The sequence below is a fragment of the Melampsora larici-populina genome (genome assembly GCF_000204055.1).
Source record: "Melampsora larici-populina 98AG31 unplaced genomic scaffold MELLAscaffold_12, whole genome shotgun sequence".
NCBI classification, from domain to species: domain Eukaryota; kingdom Fungi; phylum Basidiomycota; class Pucciniomycetes; order Pucciniales; family Melampsoraceae; genus Melampsora; species Melampsora laricis-populina.
The window spans coordinates 65,379-85,660 of NW_006768776.1; the positions used below are offsets into that span (position 1 = coordinate 65,379).

Below are 20,282 nucleotides of genomic sequence, written 5' to 3' on the forward strand. Positions count from 1 at the left end.
GGCAAAAGTTACAAATCACACATTTCCCAAGCCACCAGTCATGTTCAGGGTCAGACATGTGTACCATCTGATAGCCCTCGTTGAGGCGCATCTTTTGCACCTGTCACATCTCTGGTACCATGTGACATGACTTCACAAAACACCGGTATCCGAAAACCCCCTCAGGACGGTTTGTTCTCCAGGAGCTTTCCAGGGTCCTGATTAATGACAACCAAAAAGAAGTGAAAATTTAACAAAAGTTTTATTTAACTACGGAAGCCGTGACGTGAAGTGACCGCCACCGTTTTTTCAAAACTTCGGTTTTCGGTTTTCGGTTTTTGGTTTTTGGAATTTGGGCATTTCCTTCAATTTTTTTGAAAAGCAACCATGCCTCCCTCTCAATTTACAGTGAGTCGGTCAAACTGCTTGACCAATTCAACTCTTGTGCCTTCAAATATCCAGACTTTGACTCAATCAAACCACATCTCAAATCTTATCAACTTCAATCGTATCAATCAATACCAAAGTACAGTCGACTCTGATATAACCGATACCCAAAAAATTGTATCAGTTTTCACGGAGTATCGGTTTTGTCAGAGCCAACTTCACTGAAAATTTTAAAAAAATGGCCGAAAATTATCGGTTTTGCCGAGATTATCGGTTTTGACAGTGTATCGGTTATATCAGAGTTGACTGTATTGTAGTTCAAATTAAACTAATAGATCCTACTACACATCACAGTTGAATCGGCGAGCTCTTATCTCAACACCTGTTGTGTTAACCTTTTAAATTTCTTCGTCAACTTCATATCGAACCACTAATGTTTAAACTACCCATTGCATCAAAAAGATCCATTGGCTTGCTCTTATCTCAACAAAAAATTGATCCACTCGATCCTACTACACATCACAACTAACTCTGAAAGCTCTTATCTCAACACTCATTGTGTTCACCTTTGAAGTTTCTTCTTTAACTTCTTATTGATCCATTAATTCTTACACTAACTACACATCAAAATGCTGAATTGGCTGGCCCTCATCTGAACAAAAAATTTACATAAGTATCTTTGAATTGCAAAGAGTATAATCACAAATCATGGTGATTACAATCTGGAACCTGATCATTTCACAGAGTTTGTATCACTTACTTATTGATTGTTTTACACAACTTACAACATTTCAATCATGAGGCTGTTTTAAAAAATGTATGCCAAGTATTTTTGATTATTCTGAGTTCTCAAACAATTGAGGTTGATCTTGACAATCACCTCCTCAAAATTCAACCTATTTGGAAAACCAACAGTTTCTTTGATCAGAAAGGTTGTTGATTGATTGAGGGGTAAGGTGATTTGTAACTGTAAATGATACCAAGTTGATTACAAGTTTATTGACTGTAAATGATACCAAGTTGATTGAGTGAGTGATAATTGAAACAAGTCTGGACTTTGATAAAAGATACTCGAGCTGGGTGGTGGTGGTGATAGCTAGATTGGTGAAAAGACAAGTGTGAAAAAATAGCTCGGTGGTGGGTGGTGATGTTGGTAGCTAGCTGGTGGTGAAAAGACAGATGTGGAAAAAAATGCTCGGTGGTGGGTGCTGAGTGAAAATACGAGTGTGGAATAAACCCTTGGTGGTGGTGATCGTGTCAGTTGGTGTTCTCGGTGATGGTAGCTACGATGGACGAGAGAGGAGGGTGGAGGACAAACCTCAAAACCCGAAACACAAACCTGTATTGCCCTGTACAGATACTCGATTTTCGAGTAGGTCTGATCAAACCTCGCCAAAACGTCGTAGAAACAATCCAGATCACTCAACAAGTTTTGCAAAAACCCAACAAACATCCAGGAATCAAGTACAAGTTTAATTGATTTGAGTTTATAATTGAAGACATCAAAAGTTTTGTCTTTTGACCAGATCAGGAGAGCAAGGCATGAAATTCACTACTTCAAATGCAATTAGTCTCTTGGGTTGGATTTCTGTTTCTGAGTCTGTTTCTGATCTTTGTTTTGACATCAATGTTGAATTTTCAAATTGGACTCAAACTTTGAGATTTTCCTATTTGGTATCATTGCACAAGAAGGAAACTGAACATCTATCAGATGTTAACTTAACAAAGTCCCTCTCGCGGCTGTTTGTCTGTTGAGTGAAATGTGTTGTTCACCAAGTCAATCAGAATGCTTTGATTTTGGAAAGGTGAGACAAAAATTGATTGAGATTTGTCTGTGATGTTGAAAGAGTGTATATTTCAAAGCAAATCTTTTTGTTTGATAAAAAGGTCAAAAGAAACCATAGTTAAATCGTGAGTTTAATTCATTCTAGATGATTTAAAAACTTGCTCGTTATCATGATGTGATGATGAAACTGTATCTCAATTGGGAGCCGTCTGGAATCGTCTCTGGCTTCGTCTGGATTGTTTCTACGACATTTGGCAAGGTTTGATCAGAGCTACTCGAAAATCGAGTATCTGTACAGGGCAATACAGGTTTGTGTTTCGGGTTTTGAGGTTTGTCCTCCACCCTCCTCTCTCGTCCATCGTAGGTAGCCCGTGGTGTGTATTGAAAATTGAAGGAAATGCCCAAATTCCAAAAACCGAAAACCGAAAACCGAAGTTTTGAAAAAACGGTGGCGGTCACTTCACGTCACGGCTTCCGTATTTAACCAAGAGTTCTTTACAAACCTTTCAATTTGAATTATTCCTTTCTCTTTTGCTATTTTCAATTTTCTCAATTCTAAAAGCATGTCACCAGCAACTGGACCATCACCACCACCACCACCACGTCCACCACCATCATCAACCACAAACCAATCTACTAATTCAAATCAAACTAATTATCAAAAACATTCAATCTCTTTAACTTCTTCGAATAAAAAAAAATCAAAATCAAAATTCAATTTACTTCAATCTTCTTCTCCTTCAAAGCAATCTCAATCTACTCCTCAATCTCAACCTCAACCTCAATCTCAATCTCAACCTCAATCTCAACCTCAACCTAAACCTCAACCTAAACCTCAAGCAGCGTAAGTCTTTTCTTTCAATGTTTGTAATTAGTTATCTTCAATCAAACTGATCTGATTTGAATCATCGTCGTCTTTAGTCCTCAAACTTATTCTTCACAGGTAACTCTCACTTCAACATCGATACATCAAACTTGATCGTTCGGTTAACTTTTGTATTCTTTGATTTTTCTTTAACAGGTTCCAAGTTCACCTACCAAGAAAATCAAACTCTCTCATCCTACTATCATCAATTCGAATTCGAATTCTACAACCACGATCAATCCACCTCAACAAACCAAGATGATCATGAAAAAAGTAAGTATTCTGATCGATCAAATCCGAAACCATTCATCCAAAACCCATGTTCCTAACAAACTTTTGTCTTCCATTTGATTTATCTAGAAACCCAAACCGAAAACCCAATCAAAAACAAAACATCAAACCAACCAGACCCCCAGCCCATCCAAAAGTTTCCTATCAATCTCGATTTCTCTATTCCTAAAGATCTCAATCTGTTATTTATTATTTGGATACTTTTACTTTTGTCCAAAAGATCCGACTCAGAACCCATTAGTGTGTTCGAACCTAGCCGAACTTCATTGGGCCTTATCACCACATCTTTCTCCTTACATTCAAACCTACAATCAAAAGATTCATCAACCTATCCAAGCAAAAGTTTTGCCGATTTGGAATCAACAGGTTTTACCTGTTTGGAATCATCATGTGCTTCCTTCGATTAGTAAACTTTCAAATCGGGTTGAAGAACTTGAACTTGGTCAAAAAATTAAACCGGTGATGGATCATTTAAATGATCGGTATGATTCTAAACTTTTACCTTATGTAGAGCTTATTACAAACTGGTTTAAAGAACATTTAAAAGTTTTAAAAAAATCAAAATTCATTAAACGGTTCAAACAGAACTCCATCTTATTGAAATCTTTTTTAACTGATCAACTTCAATTAAATTTGATTCCAATCACTAAAAAAACTTATCAAGATCAAATCAATCCTGTTTTCCTTAAACACATTAAACCTAGATTCATTGAACTTAAGAAAAAGGTCTTTGAACATCAAGTTTGGTTTAAATCAAAAGAAACCATTCAAGTTTGGTACGAAACTCATTTGATCAAGACCTTTCATCATCTTATGGATGTTTATGTAAGACCTCAAGTTCAAAAGATTTTAACCAAATTAAATGAATATCGAGAAAGAAAACAAACGAAAGTAGAAGTAGAAGATTTTAAAGATGAAAAGAAGTCTAAGGATGAAGAAGTTCAAGAAGAATCAGTTGGTCAAGAACCGGTTGAAGTTGTGCCAGAGGAAAGTCAACTTGAGGAGCCGGTCGTAGTGGTTGATGAAGAAGTGATAGTTGAAGAACCTGTGGTAGTTATTCAGGAGGAGATAGTTGAAAAGCCAGCTGTAGTTATTGATGAGCAAGAAATGATTGAAGAACCTGTTAAAATCGATGAAGAGCCCAAGATCACTGAAGAACCAACTGTAGTCATTCAAGAAGAAGATCTCATCGAAGAACCTGATGTGATGATCCAGGAAGCACAGTCAGAGGTGTTTGAAGAGCCAGAAGTGACGATCGAAGAACAGTCTACGATCTTCGAAGCTGATGTGATCGACGTACCACCAGTTGTCAGCGAAGAAGAACCCGTGGTGGTTGAAGACTTGCCTGTTGCAGTCAAAGAATCAGCAGAAACGGTAGAAGAACCAGCGGTATTAGTCAAGGAATCACCAGTCCCAGTCAAGGAACAGCCGGTAGTAGCCGAGGAACCACCAGTATCGAACGAACAGGAATCTCCAACGGTGATCGAAGAAGAAACAACAGCGAACGAAAAAGAACAAGCGGTCAATGAAGAAGAGACAGTTCGAATTGATACAGAACCTAGAGTTTCAGACGATCAGTCGGTGAAGATAGATCATCTTGAATCGAATGAAGGATCATCGCCTGTATTGGAAGTGAAACAGATGACTGAATCGGAAAAGGAAAAGAATACTGAAGATCTACTTGCAGATGATCTCGATGGTAAGTTTGAAAGTTTCTTTGATATCAGTTTTTGATTTCAAAAAAATCGATTGTTTGGATTAAACCCAACATGTGAGATTTTACTGATTTGTTTTTTTGGCTTTCGTCGATTAGAATTTCTTGAGTTGATAAAAGATGAAGAAGAACAAGAAAAACTAAAACCTACAAAAGAAGAAGAATCGACTCAAAGAAAGAAAAGAAGAACGACCGAAGAAACCGCCAGTGATCGGATCGAATTAGAAACCTATCGAGAAGTAGGGTATTCGAAAATGAAAGAACTAGAAGAAATCCAACTAAAGAAACTAATAGAATTAATTAATTTAAAACGAAACGAAGAGAATCTAAAAGAGTTGAATGAAATCATCAATGAAAAAAGAATTGAAACGATTCGAATCGAAAGAGAAAAGTTGATTAAAAAATTAAAGAAATGGTTTGAAAAGAATGAAAAGGTTGAATTGAAATCGATGGAATCAAAGTTTGAAGAAATCGAATTGATCATAAAGAAATCTAAAGAAAAGTTTAAGTTGAAGGTGATTGAGATCGAATTGAATAGGATTAAAGAGTTTGAGATTGATCAGTTGAAGGAAGAGATGAAGGTTTTGGAAACGGTTTGGGTTCCTTTACAGGATTATGTGGTTCAGGTTCAGGCTGTGCTTGGACCTGGCTTTACTTGGTTAGAAGATGTGACCTATAAAGATTGGGAAAGTAAGTGAACATTCTTTTTTCCCTCAAAAAAACATCAAGAATACTGATGAGTGATTATTGGATTGGGGGGATTTAGGTTATCATTTATTTTCAAATTTGTCAAATAAATCTAAAGAAAGGTTTCAAGAGCTAATCATGAATGGAAAAGATCCTAAAACAGATCAAAGTTTAAAAGTTTTAGAGTTTTTTGAAAAGATTAGAGAAACTTATGATTTGGTTTTGGATGAGGCTAGAGTTTTTGATTTGAAATTGGATAGATTAAGGATTAGGTATGTTGAGAGATTGGAAAAGGAAATGGAAAAGGAAAATGAAATGGGAAATGGAAATGGACGGGATGGGATTGGGAAAGATGAGCTTTAGGGTTTGGCGGTTTGGATGGGTTTGAAGTTTTTTGAAGTTGAGAGTTGAGAGTTGGATTAAGAAAGTTGAAGGATTTTTTTGGGGGGTTTTGGGGGGTTTAGAGACTTTCTTGTGGAAGTAGGCATTTTGGTTTGATTATTGATTATTGATGAAGGTTTTTGGTTTTTTTGGTTTTTTTTCTACAAATAATTAATTTTGATTAAATAAAAAAAATTGATCATTTGTTAGATTTTTTTTTTCATTGAAACCATTCACCCACCCATCCTAGAGAAAAAAATGGATTTTGAGAAATTTATTGAAATTCAGGTTTTTTGATTCATTCAGTTTTACATTTAATCTTTAATGATGTTATACTTTTTTTTTTCACTTTTTTTTTCCTAGGTTGTGGTTAATTGATTGATTATGAATGAAATATTGGTGTTTTTGAAGAAAATTGAATTACATTGATTTTTTTTTTCAAATGTTTATGAGGGTTTATGGTACATAATACAAGTGTTGATTTTTTTGGCATTTTGATATATGGTTATAGAATTCTTTCTTCTTTACAATTTTTTTTTTTGAATTGGTTTACATTTTTTTGATTTTTTGAAGCTTTGTTGGTTTTTTTTTGGTTGATTAAAGATTTTGTTTTTCAAATTTCTTAAGATGTGAATTTATAAGATCAATTTTTGGTTCAATTACTAGAGAATTGTATTGAAAGTTGAATGATAAGAAATGAAAGTGAGTTTACTGTTTGAGTGGGGATATGGATGTGGGGTGAAGTTATCTCCGAGGTTATGAAGTGCAATAATGAAGGTACAATATGACTTTAAGAGACCAAGTCTCGATCATATACACACTAGACCCTGGAGGATAGCTAAGTTGGACTGAGGAATGGACTGGAATGGACAAATGGCTCAATATAGGAGAAAGTGTCAGGGTGCTGAATGATAATTTTGATGATGAAGGCCCAGGTTCTAGATCGAGATCTCCATGTGGTTGAGATATATGGCGCTTAAACTGAGTTTGATAGTACAATTATAGTTTAACTGAATTTTAATTTTAACTTTTAACTTTTTCTTTTCTTTTCCTTACTTATCGATTTCCTCACATCAAGCACACACAAACACAAATACCAAGACCAAGACCAAGAGACCAACAGTAACACCTAACGATCGAATCACCAATCTGATTCTCAATCCTACTTAACTCTGATACATGTCTCAACAAAACTACGAGCCATGTTTCTCATTCTCAGTTCCACCTGGCAAACCAACCGATCCAGCTTATGCAGATCCTACTCCAATCTTATCAAATCGTGATATCAATTTCAATCGTCAGATCACAACTGCAGTTTCAAGTACAAGTGAACCATCTACTTCATCTCCATTCGCATTCTCAATCTTATCAGAATCATCAAAACAACCCATCCCAACCCCAAAACAAAACCCAAAACTTAAACCGAACCTGAACCATCGAAACTCATTACCAAACCAACATTCTTACCAACCACACCATCCAAGTAGTCCAAAAGATTCTAAAGACTTACAACCAAACGAATCAAAACGAATCAAACTAGAACCGATTTGTTGGAACAGATCGCTTGACAATCAAGAAAGCTTACATCAAACCACTACCATTTCAAATCAGTTATGTTCTCCTACTCATCCTCATCCTCATCCTCATCCGATCCATCATCAATCTCATCTACCAAACCAAATCGAGTATCAAAAACCGTTTTGTTTACAAGCTGTACCTACTCAACGAAAACGTCCCAGAAGAAGGTTTGAAGAAGTCTGTTTTGTTTTCATTTATTCTTTTCCTCATTTTTTTAAACCAAAGCAATCAAATCATTCAAAACGTACAAGATTGCAAAACTTTGGTCAAAAAAAGAGTCTTCAAAACGAAGAAATATAAAAAAACCCGGGTGACTTATGGTTTTTTTTTTTTTTTTGGTTTTACGAAAAGAATAGATCGAAAGACTTTACGGATGTCTTTATCCAGGTTGTACAAAAGCTTATGGAACCTTGAACCATTTAAACGCACATGTCTTAATGCAAAAACATGGAAAAAAACGACTTCCAGAAGGTTTGTTTAATAAATCCTTCTTACGTCATCAAGCTTTTTGAGAATTAATTCATGAATCTTTTTTTTGGTTTGTGGAATAGAATTTAAGGAGGTTAGAAGAGAGTGGAGGTTAAGGAAACGGTTTAATGGGAATATTAAAGATGATAGGTAAGCTCTTTGAACTGGATTTCAATTCTCATTCGAAATATTCGGTTGACTCTTTTCTTTTTTGGGTTTGGGGGATTTCAGAGGAACGGATGAGTGTGATTTGAAAGATGATGGTGAAACTTCATGACCCAATTAAGTTTCTTCAAAAGATCATCAACTAGGCTTTTTTTTGGTTTAACTATCAGATATCATGTATGCGTAGAACAATCATTAAGACTTCTTGGTTTTGATTTGGTTCTATTAAACCTAGGATTCAGTTCACTTGTAAGGTTTTGTTTTTCGGATCGGTTTCGGTTTCGGATTGTTTGGAGTTCGGTTTCGTATATATATTGGGTTATTTTGAATTTCCTATCATTTCGTTGTACGGGTTTACACGGTTGATTTTTGTTTTGTTTTGTGTGATTCGTTATAAAAAGAGTGAGTATTATTTTAACATAGCCAAGGATTTAGTTTTTTTCTTCTTCAAAAAATTGGTCTTTATTATATCTTGTGTCTATAATGCTTCTTTTTATATTGTTATTTTTGGACTTGTTTTTTTTTTGGTTTTTTTTGGTTTTTTGGTTTTTTGTAGAGTGTAGAAATTCGAGATACAGAATTAGTAACAATGTTCCTGAAGGTCTTTATCACCTAAAGTGTGTTAATATATCTCTTTACATTTTTAATTTTATTGTCATTTGATGAAGTTCATTAGTATTGGATTGAATAGTTCTTGAACAGTCTTCAAATTCTTTGGATTATTATTATACATATATATATATCTTGAAGGTTTATTTTTATTTTTTGTTCATCTTAGTTTTGGGTGATTTTCTTTTCATGGTTTTGATTCTTGATTCTTGAAGTTGGTATATAGAAATGTGATTTAAAGACTTTAAGGTCTTACTAAAAGATCATTGAAAACTGTTTAAATTCAAACCATTATCTCTTTCTTGAATGTGGTAATCTAAATGACAAAGCTGAGCTACTCTACTTGCCAGCTCCAAAGAAAGTCTTAAAAAATTTGCCTAAAACACACAGTTTGAAAGAATCCATTTCCAAGACACTTCCTAGATTGGAAAATTCAAGGATTTTCTGGTCAGTGTCTTATAACTCACTTTGTGATAGACTAATGAGAAGCTTTGTAAGAAATGTGGAGAGTGTATGAGTAGAGAGGAAGGGAAAGAAGAACTAGAATGTCTAGTGGTTACCTGTGATCTCTGTGTTATTAGGGTGCTATGTATACATACTTCAGCCCTAGGAGGCCTGATGCTTTTGTGGGAAACATGGACTTGCATATCTTTTCTGTTTGTCTTATATGAGTACTGAATCTGGTAAACCTGTACATCAGCTTTTTCTTCTCACTTTCTCCTGTTCTTCACAATCAATCAATGTACTCTCAGCTTATCAGAATACTGTTTGTTGGAGTCTGATATTGAAATTTCATTGAGGTCTTGTTCAGTATGGCATGAATAGTGTGCATGATAAGCACTTGATATGTTCAGATACAATATGATTTAGTTGAGGTTTAAGCAACAGATCAATTGAAGAACATGTGAAATATTAATTCTCAACAGATTCTTGTTGTAGTAAGACTTAAAATTGTCCATATTGATTTTTTGTTGGGTCAAGTAATGAATAAATTCATGAAATTTCTAAAGCCAAGTCACCTACAAACTATGTGAAATGAAACTGTCAGTTGGGTGGGGCTCAATACCAAGGTACATCAAATTTCAACATTCATCAACCAAGGCCCCACAGGGTGTCCAGCAGACAAGAAATGTTGAGTATCATACCAAAAATGGTCAAACCAAATAGCTGTGAAATGTGAAAAGGTTAAAGTAATATTCCTAAACAACTGTACCAAAAAATGTAAACATCATAAGAAAGTATGGTAAACAAAACCAGATATTGGTATATCAAAACAGGAACACACCAAAGTGGAACACTAAACTAGACATAAAAGGGGAGTACAGGTGGGAGATGAAAAATCATTAATGAGGCAAAAGGACTTGAGTATGGTATTGCAAGTGAACAGTGATAAAGAACCCTGTCAATAAGAAGTTTCCAACTTCAATTCTCCTCATCATAATATCAAGTTCAAACACTCTTTTCTCACAGAGTTTTTCAAACACAATTCTAATCATGCATTTGATTTTCACACCACTTGTACACACTAGGGTCCTAATTACCATGCTTAAATGAAAAGATTTTATCTGGTGTTGCTTTGAATGCAAGCTCCACGTGCCGCAAGGGCATTCTACGCAGGCCTTTCTCATTCTATCAGTAAAAGTATCAATCATTCCTTGAGTCATGTTGGGAAGAACAATATGATCAGGACCATCGAAGCAAATCATTACTATTTCAAAAGTCTAGGTATTTCAGACAGCTTTTGATTGATTCATCCAAATTATCTGGATTCAGTTTGTGTGTCTCATTCTCTCGTTCTGCCATTAGTATTGGATTGTATGGATGAGAAAGTTTCCAATTTTCAAGACCACTGATCTTTTCCTTTCTGTAATGGAAGTACTCAATGAATGCATGTCCCTTGTTCCAACACTTCTGTGGAACACTAAGATCCCAATTTCCTAGTACACGTGAACTTTTCCTACCCTGATTGAGATCACTCTTCAGCCATACTTTGAATTCTATCAATTCTTCAGCTTCAAGGCCAACATGATTTGCAATTAAGAATTCTCCTGCAGTCAACTTCTGTAGCCCATCAGCCTTTAAACCAAGATCTGAAGGTTTGATCCCCATCCCATCAGCAAGAATGGCCAAATTCTTCAACCGTTCCTGAAATAGATGAGATATTCCCTCTTCATTTACAAAGATGCTCCTTGTATACTCTTCTACCCATGGGTGTTCAAATACAGCAAACATCAGATCGATCTGCAAGGTTACCCTTCCATGCATTGCTTTGATCAACTGATTAACTCTATTTATAATTTCTGCCTTAGTCAAGGTTTTCCAGTTCACCTTTTCTGATGATAAATCAAGTACATGAGATATGGTCCCCATCAATGATAAGATGGCCCCTTGACATAAAAACCCACTTGATAAAGCATATTTCAAGAATTTTGAATTTCTATAGGTATCATCAAAAGTCATCATAAACATTGATGCTTTTCTCTTTTCCACTTCTGATGCAGAATTCTTATAAAGTTTCTCAAAATCAGTTTTACTCAAATTCTTTGTTATCACATTTACTTGCTTCCATTTACCTATTTTATAATCAAGAAAATGAGGAAAAAATTGATCAAACTTAAATAATTTTCCAAATTCAATTGAAGCTTGAGGAATTGATTCTTTTTTATTTTCAAAGTTATAAACAAATATCAATTCATTACATTGTGCAGAAAATGATATTATCCTTCTATATGCTTCTTTTATATCACCAAATGTATACTGAAACCCATCACATGTTGAGAACCATTGTTCTTTGTCACTCAGTAAATTGGTACGTAAAACATATGCAAATTGTAAATTTGTTACATCTATCTGAATATTTTGTCTTTTATCATCAAATTTTAGGGCATGCCTCATGAAAATGTGTCCAGGAATCTTTAAAATCTGTTCCAAGATTTCACCAAACTGGCTCTGACTCATCATGTCTGTAGGACTTTGTGAATGCAGTGCCAGGGATGTAGACTCTGAAGTATCTGGTTCAGAAGCCTTCATCATGCTTTCACTAGCAGCCTTTTTCCTTGGATTCTTAAGCTTTTTAGATGAGGACTTGCTCTTATTTGACTTTTGAGTTTTTCTTCTAGTATTATGTGATGGTGTGAGATAGACTCTCTTTTGATCATCAGATGTGCTTCCTTCCAATCTCTTTGTTTCTTCATCTTTTGAGTTCTCAACTGATTTTGACAAGATATCTGCAACTTCTTCTGTATCATGAGCTTGTACTACATCTTCAATCATTTCTGCCTTGGTTATCAGTTCATTTTGTGGCAGATTCAAAGAACTAGAGGTAGTTGGCTCTGATGGTAGAGTTTGAGAATGCAAATCCTCAAACAATTTTCTTGATGATTTCTTTCTTGGCTTTCTGGTCCTTGTAACCAAGGGCTTGGTATGCAAAATTGGAATTGTGGCAATCTCATCATTGTTGAGGTCAGGTCTATCATTTGATACTTTTTTACTCTCATCTTCAGCAACAAGATTACTCTCTTCAAGATCAAGATCTGTATTTTCATTAGCATCCAGTGCATTCTGTTGTATGTTTTCTCCCACATGAGTCTCTTTTGGTGAAGATTCTTGTTGCAAATCTGAGAGTTTTCCCTTCTCAACTGATCTTTCTTTGTCATCTCCAGGATTTTCAACAATTTCTGTCTGTCCTATGTTCCTCAATTCTTGGTCTGGGTGTGAGATAGTTTCATTTGGTTGACATTCTGGTATAATTTGAATATCTTCTGATGTATTGGAATGAACCTCTTTCTCAATCTCATTTGCAAGAATCTCCTCCACTGCTTTATCAATAGATCTTTGACTTGATATCTTTGACTGTTGATTTGTGGTTATAACTGGTGGGATCTCTTCTTTCATATTGCTCTGCAGGAGTGCAGCAGGTGATCTAACATCAGGCTTCACTTTGTCTTTCAAAACAGGCTGTGATATCACTGGAATTGACAGGGAATTTATATCTTTGTTTGTTTGGACATGCAACACAGTCTTTCTGGAGCCTTTCTTGAGGTACAACTCTGAGTTTGGTGTGGGTTTGATGCTTTTCTGAGAGGGGATATTGGATAGAAGGTCTTCATTTTGATGCTTTTTGAATCTGTTTGTTAATTTGCTCTGGTCCCTTGTAGGTAATTTGGGAAAAGAAGTCTCATATTGAACTATACTATCTTTTTCTTCCCTAAAAGATTGTTTTGTTCCATATTGATCATATCAGGCATTATTGATATATATTTCAGTTAAATTGAGTACATACTTGACTTTTTTCTTGGGAGGTTCATGGACCATTGGGTTCTCAATGGGATATTTTAAGACTGTTGATCCTACAGTGCTTCCAGGCTGATGTTCAAAAAGTGAAAAACCAGGTGTGGCAATTGAACCAGAAAGAATTGAATATTTTTGTGATGTCTCTTGATTTTCATTAAAGTTTTCCAGAGGTATACTTAGCCCCTTCCAGATACTGTATTGATTGTGCCTTGAATTCACTAAATTTGATATGGTATTTTCCTCTGAGATTAATGTTGAGTAGGATACCTTGAAAAGGCAAGGATATACATAGATCAAGAGGTTTTTCATAGAAGAAAATATTTTGTTCCTTTAATCTGGTTGAAAAATATTGAATGCAAGATATGGAGATGGGGGGGATATTGAAGAGAATTTTTTCAGGATGATGGGTATTGGTAATCCAGGCACTGTTTCTCATCTGTTCATGAAACACTGCTTCACCTTTACAAACATGGAAGGGATCTTGAATGGGAAGTGTAACTGTTAAACATGATACAGTAACTAAGACAGACCATGTTTGTAAGAAAGATGTTCAATATGAAACCAAATTGCATTCCAGAATCTTTTTCTAGACTGTGTGGATATTCATGTAGGACACCACTTGATTTGTGTTCAAAATACAGTGATCACAAGTTTTGAAATGGAATAGGGCTGATCATATAACAGCTCACAATGAAGACAGAAGAGTCATTTAGAAAGAGATATACCTCCCAATATTCCAAAATGTTGATTGAATCCAGATATCTTATATCCACACACAAATTGTACTAGACGCCCATGGGCCCTGATTGATCACTGTAGATACTTTTGATTTCAAGCTTGTCAAATGTGTCCCACAAAAAGTCAGCAATTTGGCACATATTTTTCTGGGAAGCTTTGCAAAATCAATAATATATAAGTTACAGAAGTGTAATAAAGGCCTCCCTCAAGGCTTTGACTGTGCTTTTGTGATACCTGACTGGTGCATACAATATATACCATCTTTTGGGTAGAAGGATATTACCATTGAGAGTTGGCTAAGAGATCGATTGTATGTTGTAGTCAGTGTTGATCAAGCTCTATGCTGCCCTCTCCGCCTCCCTTACATCTACCAGAATTTGATGGATGCACTGTTGTCTTTCAACAATTTTGTGGCTTTGGTAATGTATGGTTGCAAACTCACACCAGGTTATGGACTCATTCTTCACATAAGGTAAAGATTTATCGGATGATAAAACATTGGTATCATCTGTAATAACAGGTAATAACTCATTGTAGCTCCCTAAGTGAGATAAATCACAGAGCATGGGAAGGCAGGGTCAACTAATGCATTATTGTGCACCAGAAAGGAAAAAGTCAAATAAATCAGGAATCTTCCCCAAGTTACGGGCCTATACATGAAGGCCAAAGCATGCAAGAAGAAAAACGATCATTCGGACCTTTCGCACTGAATTCGCAATAATCCAATATGAGCAATTCCGTCATCCAGAATATAAAGTCTGAGGCAAGACCTGCAAGACTTTATCTCGCTGCGAAGAAACACTGGAGTCAAGTTCCAGATGGGTTCAATCAATTGCGAGTCATCGTTGGACTCAAGGGCATCGCGTGTTTAGAGAGACTAAAGTGATATCATTTTCTTTTACCATCAGGTCAAAAGTCTTGACGGTAGGCTACATTTGAGCATTTTTTAAAAGATACGTGACATAATAATATTTGGAGTAGAAAACAAGAGGTTCAAGGACTTTTTCAACATATCATTCGTAACGACTGCGGGATGAGTCGTCCATGTTGAGTCGTCCCATACCGTAATCATTTTGTCGCTCGTAATCCTAAGAGTAAACAAGCGACATTGACGTCAATCTTCTGAGCTTGGGAATATTTTGGGAGCGCATCACCAGATTCGACATCTTTTGGATACTCACCTCTCTGGAAGAATCGTCTCGTTCACGATATTCGTTTCTGTCTCGGCTGTGGGATTTTGGTTTGTGTTTGTGTTTGCGATCAGATTTAGATTTAGATTTATGCTTCTTGTGACCATGCTTGGAGCTGCCGCTCGAACTTTCGCTCTTAGAGCTACTCTTGCTGCTACTATGGGAGCTCTTTCGTTGATGGTGACGAGATGCGACATACCTAGCGGATCGATCCTGGTCCTGTGAATATTCACCAGGATTTTTGTACCTTGATTCTCCATGATGACTGCGGTTGCCACTATTGTACTCCTGTTGGGCGTCTCCATATTGGGCAGTATGCCGAGCCTCGCGGTATGACCCGCCATTGTTTGTGTCATACTCATCATCGCGCGCTTGAGTTTGGTGAGATCTACCAGGGTATTCAGATTGGCGATTGGTTTGATAGTCATCCTCGGTATGTTCACGTGCACCATGTCTTTGCCCTTCGTATGAGGATTCGTCTAAACCACCCTGGTTGTATGAGACTCTATTGGTTCGCTCGTTCTCGTGATCATTTCGCTGGTCGAAACGCGATGAATCTACATGTCTACTGCCATGGCGGCCAAAACCTTCACTCTGATATTGTTGGTACTCGTTGCCCTGGGTGTCCCCTGATGACCATTTCAAGTCAATGACATATCTTGTGCATTGAACGAGGGTGACAAATGACACTCACCATCGTAGCCTTGATTTCGTAAAGGTCGGTGGGTTTGTTGCGAACTGCGAAGTTCGTCTTGAGAAGAATCCACTTGTCCACTACCATGGCGGGCGAAACCTGCGCTTTGATTTTGTTGGTACCCATCACCTTGTATGTCCCCTGAGATCATTCCAAATCAATCACATCTTCTTTGCAATCAATAAACGGGGCCGAAAATGTCGCTCACCATCGTAGCCTTGATTGCCTGAAGGTCGGTCAGTCTGTTGTGTCCTGCGAAATCCGCCTTGATCACTTTGATAGAGGTTTGCATTTGCGCCTTGTGGATTTCTCGTATAAGCTCCGCTCGAAGCGTGTTGATTATATTGGGAGCTTCTAGCTGGCTGCGAAGTCGAGTAGGAGCTGCGAGAATTGAATTCATTGCTCGCGGATCCATCGTCCATTTGATAAGAGGGCCTCTCGTGTGCTTGGTTGCGTCCCTCTGGACGAGATTGATTGGCGTTGTACGAAGTTTGACTTTGCCCGATGGAAGAGTGTGCGTGAGCGTTTGATGCCCCGCCGGAACCGATGCGAGGGTCAGAACCATCTTCGGTAGTTTTCCTTTGGTTTCGATGATTACGAACACTGTCCTGGTTTGTGTTGGGGACTTGTAGGTTAACGCCATCTCATGGAAGTGTTGCATGGCTTCGACGTACTTTGGTCAAGCTTTTGAGAGTTAATTCACGATCATCCACATCCATGCCGTCCAACCACTTTTGCATATACTTCATCATTTGCATTTGAATATCCGAATTTTGGCTGGCATAATTAGGATGGTGAATGGCTTCTAAGATCTAGTTGTGAAGTCATGCAATCCCATAGTTAGTCTGGCAAGGCGCATATATGAGCGTGTGGTAAGTACGTACTTGATCAATGACCCGATCCGGATCATCATTGTTGCTCCATGCATCTACAATCAAGTTGACAGTATGTTTCACAATGATCACAGATATATTTCCAGCTGGGTCGTTGAGTATATTAGAGAAATGATCTTTGGCAAGGACTGAATGAGTGGGGTCAGATGCATTAGGGTCATTGAACACGGTCCATTGATCGTTTCCACTAATGACAGCCTGACTTCCTTCTCCTATGGCAGTGCTAGCTTGCATCAAGATGGGTCTAACATAGGGGTCAATGGTGATCATGATGTACTGGGTGAGCGCCAAAGATAGATTTTCAAGGAGTTCGCCCAAACCGGGAACGCCCTCGATGAGCTCCTCAATGCCTGTGTGTGGAAAGTGAGTCAGGTGAATGAAAGAGTACCGATATCTGAATCTGGCTGGACTCACGTCGCATCAAATTATCGCGTATCACGAAGATGTCCCACAATTGCTGTTGCAGCTGTTCGGGGGCAAGCTGGTCGATACGGCCCTACACTCGTACCACGTGAGGAAAACAGTGACATCAGTGCAACAGCGGAGATGTCGGTCAAAAGTTACTGACACCCACATCAAGGTCGAAAGCCTTCTTCTTTTGATTCATCTGATCTAAATCGTCGTTCACAGTGGTATCACCATTGCTACCACCGAGGGGCAATTTACTCAAAATGGACTTGATAAATTCAAATCTCCCTCCATCCGATTGTTTGTTTTGATTCTGGGCTTCATCCATCTGAGCAGTCAAATCAGCAATTGACGCAGAGGACAATTTGTCACTCGCCTCCCCGAGCATTGAGAAACAAAAGTCGGCTCCTGCAAATGTGCCGGTGACGAGCGGTGGGACAGGTCCATCCGGGCTGTTGACTCGAACTGCGATGGAATACGTTAAACGTCTTAGATGGCTGAAGTGCAAAGGCAGCGGAACCATTGCGCCTACCATTTTCTCCCACGTGCGCAAAAACCTGCTTGTGGCCAAGTTTTTGAAGTGCCAACTCACACCAATTACCTGCAAGAATCTTCATCAGTGAGCGAAGTACAATGTAAAGTGGCCACATCTGAAAGTAACGATGTGACACCTACTATGCGCAGAGAAGTCTTCCAGAGTGTGCAATCCGGTCCCCAGAAGTCGAAAGCTTTCGTGTTCCTTGTCCTGGTTATTTTCCGCGCGAGCTTCCCTGCCAATTTGGATGCACTTTTGGAAAGTTCGCCTGATACATTTAGTCGAAGTATCAAATTCTTCATGATCCGATGCAATGTATTTCTTCATGCCATTGCGTTCATCAATTTGAAGTTCCCGGTCCTCGTCAACTCGTGGTCGAAGCCGACGGTCGTAACTTTGAGGATCTTCGCCTTCCCCATACCCTTTAGGATTCTGATGACAAGAATCATAAGTAAAGTAGGTGGAAAATCGGCCGAAGGGGTCAACTCACATCAATATGCTCGGTAAGCAAATAAACGGACAATCGTTCCCGAGTCACCTGGAATTCTTTTGTGGCATACCCTGGGCAAGACATCGCAGTGAGTGTGTATTAATCAACTCGGATGCTAAGTCAATCAACCTGACTTACCGAAAGTTAGGAAGCCCATCGTCATGATACATATCACCAGCGATTCAGCTGTCATGGCCTTGAACCCAGCGATATCGCACACTTGGGACAAGTCCCTCAACCAGTCTATGTGCAAGGAAGAGATTGGACCAATAAGTGAATCTGGGAGTTTCTGGGCATACTACTGTTATACTCACTTCCGAAGTAAACCCTTTTGACATCTAATCCAGAGAACTTTTTACCTCCCCGGGCACGGCCACGCCCTTCACCTGAGCCCGAATTGAAGAAAGCACTAGCGATAGCGCCGATGATTGCTCCACCACCTTGTCCCGCTACTTTGACCAAGCCTTCGAGTACGTCTGAGATGACCAGGTATATTGGCATCAGCTCCATACGTTGATGAGACATCAGCCTGACGAAACGCAATACATACCATCGATATCGCCATGACGCCAAGCCTAAGGAATGCAGCTGATCAGCAACTCATCGTTCAACAAACCAAATACGAAAGCCAAAAGAGAAAATATGCATACCTTGCCTTTGAGATAAGCAGCGTCTGGAATTTTGCCCTGAAATGTCGAAGAGAGGCATGTCTGAGTCAACTTGATTACAGTGATGGGTTTTGCCGGACAACAAGAGTTCCGCGATCGAACTTACAGAGCCAAAAGCAGAAACACCTGGTAAACAAACAATCAAGCCTATGAAAAACAAAGGATACAACCAGGTAGGACTAGCATTGCTATACGATCGTACAAATGACATGATGTTGGGCAAGGTTGCAGAATTCTAGTCTTGTTTACCGTCGCCGAAGTGAAATTAATGAGCAAAGTAGAAAAGGTCAAGGATGGTCACTCAAAGATCTTCGTGAATTCCGAGAAAGACGCGATAAGCTATCGTTGGAAATGGTTTTTGACAGTCTGATGATTGTCAATCGTTGAGGTGATCACCGCAGTCCCGAGGGATCGGACCTGAACAAACACTTTAACACAGCCGTAACTTTAAATCACAATCAAAGTGATGGATCTGTACACACTGCAATCATGACGCAATACGTACATTATCTTTATAACAAAGCCCTCTCTGCGCGGCCGCGTCCGCGCCCTCGCAGAGGGGCTTAGGACTAATTGTGATTTTTTGGCGTGAGCACTACAAGAATTAAGTCTCCTTGAGTAGTTTTTTGCGTTTTTACACTTCCCTCACAAGCAAGCCTCACTTGACTCCTTATTCAAAGGTGTTCAAAACAACTTTCTACATGATTGCGTAGCCTAACATGATAGGCAATCTGAGTAATGCGGCCAAAAAAGTGGTGTGAAGAGTCTTACAACACGCCTGTATTGTTGATTCCAAAATTGGGTACGGTGTGGATACACGCTGTACGCCTCCTTACAAGTGGGACATAAGCCTTGAAAACCCGCCTCAAGAACAGCATGGTGGAGTGGTTTTTACCTCTTGATAACAAAAGATGCACATGTAGAGAATTATGATGAACAACTTTGTCTGCAGAGTAAAGTGAGGCTTGCTTGTGAGGGAAGCGGAAAAATGTGAAAAACTACTTAAGGACACTTGATCCTTGTAGTGCTCACACCAAAAATCCACAAATAGTCCTAAGCCCCTCTGCAAGGGTGCGGAAGCGGCCGCGCAGAGAGGGCTTTGTTAAGCTAGCACAATACACCACAAGGACACGCCAATGTCTTAGGGACGACCACGTCTTTTGCAGGGGAAGGGATATCAGGGGATATCCTGACAAAACTGATCCAAGGAGCCCAAGTCAGATTCCAAATTTGGGACATCCCACGGGCTTCCAAGGGTGTTCCTATTTAAATGTAGGCCCAGCCAGGCATCCTGAGTGTGTGCTGCGGACGTCTGCGCGCACTGACATCCAGGAGACAGCCCAAACGGGGGTGCAGATGGAAGCATACAATCTCAGACGGTCCCAATGTCCTTCCACTCAAAAGTGTCTTTGTGATGTAGACTATGGGATGAGCCACACACAGGGACTGCCCCCATATTTCCA

At 38.5% G+C, this 20,282-nt stretch overlaps 5 protein-coding genes across 5 annotated transcripts; 3 read left to right on the forward strand and 2 right to left on the reverse strand.

The window, feature by feature from the left end:
- Positions 1 to 3,074: 3,074 nt before the first annotated feature.
- MELLADRAFT_77375 (uncharacterized protein) lies at positions 3,075 to 3,790 on the forward strand (the record flags this gene model as incomplete). Its single annotated transcript, XM_007408264.1, has 3 exons — positions 3,075 to 3,095; positions 3,174 to 3,290; positions 3,378 to 3,790. Coding segments are annotated over 3 exons (476 nt in total), but the record flags the coding sequence as incomplete, so codon positions are not given.
- MELLADRAFT_61912 (uncharacterized protein) lies at positions 3,784 to 5,720 on the forward strand (the record flags this gene model as incomplete). Its single annotated transcript, XM_007408265.1, has 3 exons — positions 3,784 to 3,790; positions 3,820 to 5,007; positions 5,122 to 5,720. The coding sequence occupies 3 exons, from the start codon at positions 3,784 to 3,786 to the stop codon at positions 5,718 to 5,720; spliced, it is 1,794 nt and encodes a 597-aa protein (XP_007408327.1).
- A 1,420-nt stretch (positions 5,721 to 7,140) lies between these two features.
- MELLADRAFT_71465 (uncharacterized protein) lies at positions 7,141 to 9,070 on the forward strand (the record flags this gene model as incomplete). The annotated part of the gene is made up of 4 exons (XM_007408266.1): positions 7,141 to 7,845; positions 8,025 to 8,139; positions 8,220 to 8,286; positions 8,368 to 9,070. 4 exons carry the CDS (start codon positions 7,270 to 7,272, stop codon positions 8,411 to 8,413), a joined length of 804 nt encoding a protein of 267 aa, XP_007408328.1.
- Positions 9,071 to 10,623: 1,553 nt separating this feature from the next.
- MELLADRAFT_61913 (uncharacterized protein) lies at positions 10,624 to 12,804 on the reverse strand (the record flags this gene model as incomplete). The annotated part of the gene is made up of 1 exon (XM_007408544.1): positions 10,624 to 12,804. The coding sequence occupies one exon, from the start codon at positions 12,802 to 12,804 to the stop codon at positions 10,624 to 10,626; it is 2,181 nt and encodes a 726-aa protein (XP_007408606.1).
- A 2,007-nt stretch (positions 12,805 to 14,811) lies between these two features.
- MELLADRAFT_71466 (uncharacterized protein) lies at positions 14,812 to 19,152 on the reverse strand (the record flags this gene model as incomplete). The annotated part of the gene is made up of 17 exons (XM_007408543.1): positions 14,812 to 15,029; positions 15,123 to 15,168; positions 15,331 to 15,760; positions 15,826 to 15,966; positions 16,034 to 16,433; positions 16,500 to 16,637; positions 16,710 to 17,068; positions 17,133 to 17,214; positions 17,293 to 17,591; positions 17,659 to 17,727; positions 17,802 to 18,093; positions 18,152 to 18,222; positions 18,290 to 18,394; positions 18,466 to 18,627; positions 18,702 to 18,726; positions 18,802 to 18,837; positions 18,926 to 19,152. 17 exons carry the CDS (start codon positions 19,028 to 19,030, stop codon positions 14,955 to 14,957), a joined length of 2,835 nt encoding a protein of 944 aa, XP_007408605.1.
- Positions 19,153 to 20,282: the final 1,130 nt, after the last annotated feature.